This window comes from Galeopterus variegatus, unplaced genomic scaffold (genome assembly GCF_000696425.1).
Source record: "Galeopterus variegatus unplaced genomic scaffold, G_variegatus-3.0.2 Scaffold2552, whole genome shotgun sequence".
In the NCBI taxonomy this organism is placed as follows: domain Eukaryota; kingdom Metazoa; phylum Chordata; class Mammalia; order Dermoptera; family Cynocephalidae; genus Galeopterus; species Galeopterus variegatus.
In genome coordinates, this window is record NW_007728663.1 from 126,248 (window position 1) to 135,917 (window position 9,670).

General features: G+C 39.1%; 1 protein-coding gene across 3 annotated transcripts in view; it reads right to left on the reverse strand.

Annotated features, from left to right (window-relative positions):
• Positions 1-9,670, reverse strand: part of KCTD1 (potassium channel tetramerization domain containing 1) — a 99,401-nt gene that overhangs the window by 41,661 nt on the left and 48,070 nt on the right. For all 3 annotated transcript variants that reach the window (XM_008582268.1, XM_008582266.1, XM_008582267.1), the window contains exon 2: positions 7,480-7,658. In XM_008582268.1, the coding sequence (XP_008580490.1) occupies positions 7,480-7,643 (164 nt within the window). In that variant the 5' untranslated portion in view covers positions 7,644-7,658. The remainder of the gene's footprint in view (positions 1-7,479; positions 7,659-9,670) is intronic.

The following is a 9,670-nucleotide window of genomic DNA, read 5'->3' on the forward strand; positions in this document are numbered from 1 at the left end:
GTACGGGTGCGACACTGAGGGTTGCGATCCACTGCCGGTCACGAAAAAAGACAAAAAGGAAAAAAAAAAAAATCCAGTGCGCAAGCCCTGCCCCAGAACAATGAAATTGGAATCTTTGGGGGCAAAGCCAGGTATCAGTTTTCTTTCTGAGAATCTCAGTTGTTTCTAACACACCCCTAAGGTTGATAACCATTCCTATCCAAGAGGAAAGAATAAGGGTCCTGGAGTCAGAGTGGGAGATAGGATCCTGGCTCTTCCTCCCCACTTCCCGGGTAAGACTTAACCTTAAGGTTAAGTCACTTAACCTCTCAGAGTTTCAGTGTTCTCATCTGTAAAATGGGGCAAATGCAGTCCCTACTTATATGTAATGAACTCAGCCCAGTCTTTGAACTTAACTTTATGATTTGAATAGCTTTACTCAATTATTTGCCCTTCACTGCTTTGAGGACCTGTTCTCTGTATACAATATTTTACTCAGTCATTAATTCATACATTAAGCAAACTTTTGAATGTCCACTCTGTGGCAGGCAGGATACTAGGTATCAAGGATAAAGGAATAAAAAGTAAGTAAGAAAGAGCTTTCTGGGATGAGGGTTTCTATCTGATCTCTTAGTGAGTGAGAAGTTAATAAAAGTTGAGAATATGACCCACAGTCCTGCCCTGAGTTGTTTCACGTTATGACAGCCAGGGTCACTCATGAGTCACTGCCCTGCCACCAAAGGCAGCAGCAGGGGCGCACATGCGAGAGGTCTGAAGCTGGCGGGGCAGCCTTCACCTCCATAGACAGAGTGGGATTCGTGATACCAAAGTGACAAAAATCTGCTGCTAGTTCTAAATTTAAATTTTCAACTAGATTGTTTTGAAAATTTAGATGAACATCATGGTCCAGATCCCTGTACTGGCCAGCCGCAGGGAGAAAAATTTAGATGAACAAATAAAGACGTTTCTTGATAAATTTTCAACTAGATTGTTTTGAAAATTTAGATGAACATCATGGTCCAGATCCCTGTACTAGCCAGCCACAGGGAGAAAAATTTAGATGAACAAATAAAGATGTTTCTTGAAAAAAAAAGAAAACCTCACAACACATAGGAATAAAATTATCTTTAGATTTAACATAGGGGCAAACTACATCTCACAGTGGGCCTATTTTATCCTGAATGCTATAATTTTAAATATCACTTCCTATTAAGTGAAATACTGCTGAATGATTGTCTACGGTCTGTCCCTCTCCCTCCCCCATGCAAGCTACAAGAGAGCAAGGACTTTTGTTGGCCCCCGTATGTCCTACCAGAAGGGAGAACACAATTAATCTGTTGAATGAATGAAAGAACACGATAGGGAAAACCACAGGCCCTGTAGGGCTGTCTTTTCTATAAATTATGCTCTAAGACAAGACTTTATAGTTAGATTCCTTTAATAGCAAGGACTATGGTGTTGCCTAGTGGCAAAGTAAGTTTGGCGAACACACCAATAGTGCAGTGTAAGTTACTGAAAGACTAGTCTTCAGCATGAAACAGAAAATCCAGTTTCACTGTTAAAAAAAAAAAAAAAAGTCTTTTGAAGCCAACCATTTCATTTAGTCTTTGCCTATATAACTGAGGAACAATTTTGGAAAAGCAATATTGTAAGATGAAAAGAAGAGATGGAGAAGAGGAAAATTTCCCCTATTACCCTGGAGAAACTTTCCATTTTTCATTTGCCAGGTGCTTTTCCTCCTTTTAAATCCCTCTGTAAATGAGTTTTCTTTTTTTAAAGATCAATCAATCTTACCAATCAAAACTGCTCATCGTTTTATGCATTTTCTTAGGAATTTACTCTCTTTCCATTTGTGCTGAGACTATGAAGCTGACGTTGATTTGTACTCATCTAAAAATCCCCAGTAACCTATTTTGAGACTTTTTAATTTGATATAGACTTTTTAATTTGAATTATAAAACGTGTGGATCTAAAGAGCACGTTGTAATAAATAGCTTTCTGGCTGGCCATTTAGCTCACTTGGGAGAGCATGGTGCTGGTAACACCAAGGTCAAGGGTTTGGATCCCCAGTCACAAAAAGAAAAAAAAAAGCTTTCTATTCAGTGCCACGCAATAATTCTGAAAGAAAGCTCAGCAAACTGGCAAATCGGATGCATTTTTATGGAGGTCCTAAAACACAGGCCTGCATGACAACGCTATTAGTCTCATGTCTAGGGACTGTAGTGTTAAAACTGCTACTGTGAAGTTATAAAAAGTGACAGCACAGAATCCCAAGCCCTAATACAGGATTACAGAACACTCCTTAGGGCTGGCATACAACAATGCAAATCTACACATTAGAATTCAATCATCTTTAGAACATAAGCACCAATCCCTTAAAATTGTACTGGTCTGATTTTTCCTTTCAGTGTAGCTACACATAAAGTATCCTGGAATGGCCAAAACATCTGAGATGATGCACTCCAAAAGCTGGACCACCGCTGGCAAGGCACACATGCTTGGCATTTCCATCCTAGAGCTCCAAATACACACACCCCTTGGGTGGCCATGGGTGTCGACTGCAAGGCTGAAAGTGGAGTCCTCTGAGTTTTGCAATTACCTACCTGTGCCAGTGTGCTTAGTAACTCCGCTGCTACTTAGGAGAGACCAATTTACCATAATCTACTTATGTGGGAGTTAACTCATGTACTGGGCTTAAATTATAGAAAAACTCTGTCAAGCAAAAGTCCGATCAGATAGCTCAGAGGTTTGGAATATGAGATTCTGTTTTTCACTTCTAGGTCACTGACTGACAGCTCTTTTAGACAAGACCCCTGCCTTATTACACCCAATAGGATCGGCTAATTAGTAATATCAGCACACATCCTGGTTTTAAAAAGTCCACATCTGAATACCCATCAATACGGCTGCTATTAAGATTGTTTTTCTTAGAGGTTAGACTTGACTTTGAACTCAGACTTGTATCTTCTTTTAAATTGAATGTATTTTTAATATCACACACGTGGCTAAAAAGATATTTTAGTGTCAACAGTAGATCTTAAAGAGGCCATTAATTTGGTACCAATCTTAATTAGTTATGACAAATCATTTAGATACCAAAATTTTTTATTATCGATGATGTTAACAAAGGGTGCCTTGGATTTCTGAATCAGATGTAATCGGATCTGCCCTTAAAATTTGTGAGGCCTAGTGCAAGAGTACAAGTGGGGGTCTGCGTTCCACATGTCTAGATATCTACAAGCTATAAATCAAGCTAACAAAATAATAAATAAAATGTTCTGTCTTCTTTATCTAAGTGCATGTATTGATTTAAATTCTATATTTTCATCAATACTTATATTACCAGACTTCCAAATATTTACTAATTCAATGGGCATAAATTGTTCACTTGTCTTCTAATTTGCCTTTTCCTGATCACCAGCAAGTGCGGACGTTGTCATTCAGGTTTCCTCTGGGAATAGAATCGCTTGTTCTAATCTTTTCCTTTTTTTTTTTTTCTATGAGGCTGATGGTCTTTTTTTTTTTTTTTTTTTTTAACTTATTTGATGTAAAATTATTGCAGATCTGAACCAGGTATTTTTCTTGGGGATTACAATTCAAAACATCAATCAGAATTGGGGACTCTTAGGATCCTCTAAAAGAAATCAGTGTTCATCACCAAGATGGCGTACATTAGCCTCTGTCTCGTAAACACCTCCAAAGAACTGTTTTATGCAAACATTGGTTAAGACAGAGTATATTACTAATGTATGGAATGCTTTAGTTAATTTGAAAACTTAGGTTCCTTTTGCTAAAAAAAACGCCTAATGATGAAAGTGAGTAACAATGTGAGTGATTAACCTTGTGAGATGTAAAAATCAACTAGTTTACTGAGTCAGTACTGCCAAAAAAAATGCACATGGGCACAGACACAGTGGAACCACTGGTAACTTCAGTAATTAAAGAAACAAAGTTGGAAGGTATTTTCTTCTGGTGAAATGACCATAATGATATAGCATGAAACATTCATTGAAGAGGAATATATATTCTTTTGGAAGGACCATGCATCTTTGGTGTTATTCAAAGCCAGATGGTGAAAATCAGGACCTCTTAGAAAAATCACAGTGGTCCCCATTTTATTGGTCTGGGGCAGGGCCTCACATGGCTTTTTAATGCTTCCCAGGTGCCTCAAATGTTCAGCTGTCCATCATACTACTTTCCGGGGACAATGTTCTAAGGGTGGTCTTTAGCCAAGAGGGCAGGTTAAATAGAGATAGAATAAAAAATCATCTATAATACTTCATAATGGAGTAAAGGTTCTTTGCAGAACCTTTGAAATTGTAGAAAGATATTACATCTTTTAAGGTCACCTGTTACATACAAATCAGTACTTTTAAACTACAAGTCTCCGCTTGAAATCCTAGAAAAAGCCCTTCTCCCCTCTGCGCTACATTAAGGAAGAGGCAGGTGAGAGAGGAATGGAAAGCACTAAGGGGGTGGGCAGGGAATAGTTCCATAAGGTAAGAATGGTTGACAGCACCCTAGACTCTAGAGAACCAGAATTGGAGTTATTTGTAATTCCACGATCATGGGCAACCAAATGTTCTAGAATTTATCCCCAAAGTGTTCATTATATGCAAGAGATTTTCCCCAAAATTGGAAGGAGCAGCAAGCAAGGGGTCCCCTGAGACTGTGCAATCCAGGAGAGAACCCAGATGCAAGGTTGTTTCCATGGCCTTGGGAAGGAAGGGATGGGATGCATTTGGAATCTGGAAGGCAGTCTGAAAAGAAACAATTGCTGAGTTTGGCAAAAGTTTAAGTATAAAGGCAATACTATGTGTCGGGCACAGGGCCATGTGGGCTTTCACAACTGCATTTAATCCTCCCAATAACCTTGCAAGAAGACATATTTGTGCCTATTTTACAAGAGAGAAGACAGGCGTTCAGCAATTGGGCCTGTCCACGGCCTAACAACTGTTGGGTAAACAGCAGAGACAGCACCCAAACCTAGAACTAATGAATCACAGTTATTTTTGCTGTTGCTCCAGTGACACTGTGGCTCACTAGTGACAGAAAGCATAGGGAAATATTTGGAAAGGAAGATGAACAATCCTATCTTTTCTAATTATGTTGGTGAAAGAGAAGTTCAATTTTTGATGTATACAAGTAACAGGGGAGGGGAGGGGGAGGCTTAATTATATATTTTTACAAAACATCTGTTCATAGTTCAACACTGTTCAATAAAATAAAAAGTGAAGCACGTGTAGTTTTATATTTTCTAGTAGCCACATTAAAAAAGTAAAAGGAAACAAGTAAAATTAATTTTAACAATATATTTTATTTAACTCAATATAGTATCATTCCAACATGAAATCAACATAAAAATTTTGAGATATTTTACATTACTTTTTTTTTTGGTACTAAGTCTTTAAAATCCAGTTTATTGTTTACACTTAAAGGACATTTCACTTTGGACCAGCGACATTAAAGTGCTCAATAGCTAGCTACGTGTGGCTACTGGCTGCTGTACAAGATAGCACAGGTATGGAGAGGGACAAGATCTATGATGCACGTCTCAGGGTGTAAATAATAAGGGACAAGAAGCAGATTCTCGGGAATACCCAGGAAAAGATGGACAGGAAAAAAATCCCCAAATGAGACACTATTGATGCACGTCTCAGGGTGTAAATAATAAGGGACAAGAAGCAGATTCTCGGGAATACCCAGGGAAAGATGGACAGGAAAAAATCCCCAAATGAGACACTACTTGAGGTCTTTACCTAATAATATGCAGCACCGAAATGATGAAAGTGGCAAATTATTTGAGACAAGAACTGAATAAATAAACAGAGCCTCTAACACTCTGTCTTCTACCAGTGCCAACAGGCCAAGTGACACCAGGGAGCTTCCAAAGGGCCAAACCCTTGGGGGAGATTAGTGAGTGGAAAGAGACCCATCCAGTTGCAACAAACACTACAAGAACACCTATTGCTTAAGTCACAGACAAATGGTGTTATTAGTAACTTCCCTCCTGTATCAGTTTAAAATGCAAACAAAAGCCAAAGGCCACCAGACCTGACCAGGGAATTTTGCTATAGTTGAGGATTTGCTTTTTGACTCATACGTTTTGTGACTTGACTCCTAGAATTAAGTGTTCATATGAAGTGGCAGAAGTGATTTTCTGTTGTTGATGTTGATATTAGCAGAAAATTACAAGGAATGGAAATAGGTATTTTTTTGAAGAACACTAATTATAAGAAAGATACAGCCATTACTGTAATATGACTTTGAAGGACCTATTACAATGCACTTAGGGCAGGTGGGGACTCAGTAAATAATACCAATAGCTGACTGATATGATCCTATCACTTAAAAATATATAGTTTTGATAACTGAACAAATGGAAATGTATTTTTCTTAATCATTTCATTTTGATTGGAATAAAATCTGGAAATCAAGAGAGAAAATATTTTATCTATCTTCTTCCCAAACTTCACATTCTTTCATACAATGTCAGGTAATAGAGTGAGATTTAAAAAAACAACAAAACCCCAGTCTTTATGTAGTTTTCAAGATGACAGTGATTTTTATGTCAGGGCTATCTACTTAGGCTGTAAGCTCTCTATCTGTCACTTTGTAAGACGTTCTGAAAAATGCAATTGGTGCCCTTCTGAAGCCCAGGCAGTGTCTCCATTTCCTATGAGCAGAAACAAGCAGAACAACCCCCTTTTCCTGACATTAGCCCGCATGAGCGCAGGCCTACTCCACTATCCAGCAGCAGAGCTGGTGAAGATAAATTCCCTTACAGATCTGAACATAGCCCCTGAATCTGGGGCAGGGCCAGGAAAGTTGTCCCGGGGTGCAAGGAAATGACTTCTTTGGAACTCCCTTAGAGATGGGGTAGGGTGGAGATAACTCATAAACATAAATGGATACTGCTTGTTTGTAAACCACTCTCTCTTTTCATACAATTTATATATTTGGTTATCTGCCTTGAGCTGTCTCATAAGTTCCATGCTCCTTGATTTTTTTTTTAAACAAGACTATCTTGGCCTTCTGGACTTTGGTATACTGTTCTAAATATAATGCCTCACTGGTAAGAGTCTCTCTTTTCTTTCCAGTTCACAAGATGATGCATCAAGTAATTGCCTATAAAATTATCAGAATGCATAAGAAAGTATGTTTCAGAAGAAGAAGACAGAAGAAAGGTAGGGGGAGAAATTATCATCCTTTTTGTACTTTACTGAGAATTATGAAGAATGCTGTAGAGCAAAATATCATAGGACTCCATTCTTGCATGACATTTTTACATGTACTCCACTAAGCTGTGGGTCAAATCCTGACTCGGAGAAGATACACAGCCATGTCAAGAGCAGCCTCTGCAGCAGCGTGGCCCTCAGGGCACTTCTGTGTCCCAACCCCAGCCTTGGTGAGGCCACGCTGCTATGCTGGTCAAAGGAAAACAGTTAGATCATTAAATACATGCACTCCCGAGTGTGACTTTTCAGTTTTTCAAATTACCTTGATTCGGGGTATTTGGTGAGGGTAGCCAGGCTGCTGGTGTACATGTGGCCGCCCACGTCAATGTGGACGGGCGCATTGGATTTTGTGAGCTGTGCTGGAGTAGGAATGCCTTGGTTGTTCAGTGGAGATGCAGGGGATCTAGTGATCAGAGGTCTTGACATATTGGGCCGACTGTCCTACAGAGAGATAAGCAAGTTTAGACATTTTTTCTCTTTTCTGTGGAAAGAAAGGAAATACATATATCATAAAGCATACACCAGTGACTAAGGCTGATATTCATTCCACAATAAAATCTGGAAAATCGGCAAGCTCTCACTTTTGTTATAAAGAATACTAGAAAAACAAATTCTGTGACAAAGAAAAGCAACACTTCACATGCTCAGAATCAAGGAGCTGAACTAATGTTCATTTCAAATAATTCTGAGGACTGCGAAGGTTTATTACACTAACAAATTCTCACATTTAATGATTGGTAAATGGCATGTGGAAAAATTCTATTCATTCCAGATGGAAAGACAATCAACACTTAAAACAATATGCATCTAAATAAAATATGTATGATTTATCCTTCTCTTTGAAAACTTCCTCATTGCTATGCACTTGGAATAAAAACAGACCTCTGGCATTTGTGTTCTACAAAATGTTTTCTTAAAATTTATTTATTTTTTGGCGGCTGGCCAGTATGGGAAAATTTCTATTTTTTGAGTAAGGAAAAAGAGGGCATAACTGCGCTAGCCCTCAGCTCATATACTTAAAGCAACCTTGAGAAATTGCACCACAGGTTTATCAGCCAATAGATTTTAAAAAACCCCAACAACCTATATTCCACCTACTGTTCCCTGTTTCTCTCCCTACAAGACTATGGGGCTGGGGACTCTGTGAAAAGAATATATCCTCAAGTGACAAATATGTGCTTGTGTACCACAGGCAAGCTGCTCTGCTGTCTGCCTGACTTCTTGAAGAAATCAAGTTCCCAAAGTGGAACCGAGGCGGCAGCTGACGCAGCCCTGCTGGGTCACACAAGCAAAGGCACGACGTGAGCAGAGAGATCGGAATGAGCCTATCACACGGTGGCAGCAAGAGTATTCTCAAGAAACTGTCCTCTTGAGAAAATAAAATATCACATCCTTTCCATGGATACAATATAAATATTTCAAACACTATGCCAACATGGTTGATTGCTTTTAAATTAGAGCCCGAACCACAGACAAGTCAAGTCAGGTCTCTGGCACTCAATGAAGGGGTCAAATTAAATTTAGAGTCTGCCGTTGAGGAATAAGCTAGAATAGCACTTACATATGAATTCTGTAAGACTGACGACACTCGCACACTCAGATTTAGCATGAGATTGTTCTCGAACACGCAAGCAATGTGTGGTAAGCCAGTGACAGGCTTACTAAAGGGCTTTTGAAACATGCCTTTGATGGAGATTACAAAGGGGAAGTCATCTAGTTTTTGTGCACAAAACACAGCATGATGAAATATAAATTTGCAAAACATCATAGATTTTATGATCTGGAACAGCTTTAGGAGTTACCTGGGGCACAACTGTGAGACTACTTAGCATTAACCACATGTCCAAGCAAGACCGTGAATGCACACGCTTTCTGAAACTCCACATCTACTATGAATGGTGTGGTGAATGGGCCTTTACACAAAATGTTTACCATCTGTGTTGTGTTTTCTACATGCTGAATTAAAGAGAGCCCAGCAACAGTCACAGAAAAAGAGTTCATGTTTTAATTCTTAAATTGGGCGGTGGGCTCAAGGGTGTTCCTGTATTACCCTTTATATGTTTCTGCATATTTTTAAAAATGCAAAATAGATATTAAAACCACAAAAGAATGTTTGTAACACACAAAGCAAAGGAGTTAAAGAGGTATTGGGTAGGGGAAAAATACTAAAAAACAAAGACACCGTTGGTAGATAATATAAAACAGCTAAGGTTCAGAAACACTAAAAGTAGCATTTTAAAATTTGGGTGAGAGAAAACACATTTTTTCTTTAAAAATGCAATCATACACCCTCCCCTTTTTTTTTTTTTTTGTCTTTTGTCTTTTTCCGTGTCCGGCAACGGATCGCAACCCTCAGTGTTGCCCCCGTACCGGACCGGGGACCGGCAACGGGATTGCAACCCTCGGCGCTGCTCCCGCGCCTCGCTCAGCCAGTGAGCGGGAACCGGTCTGCA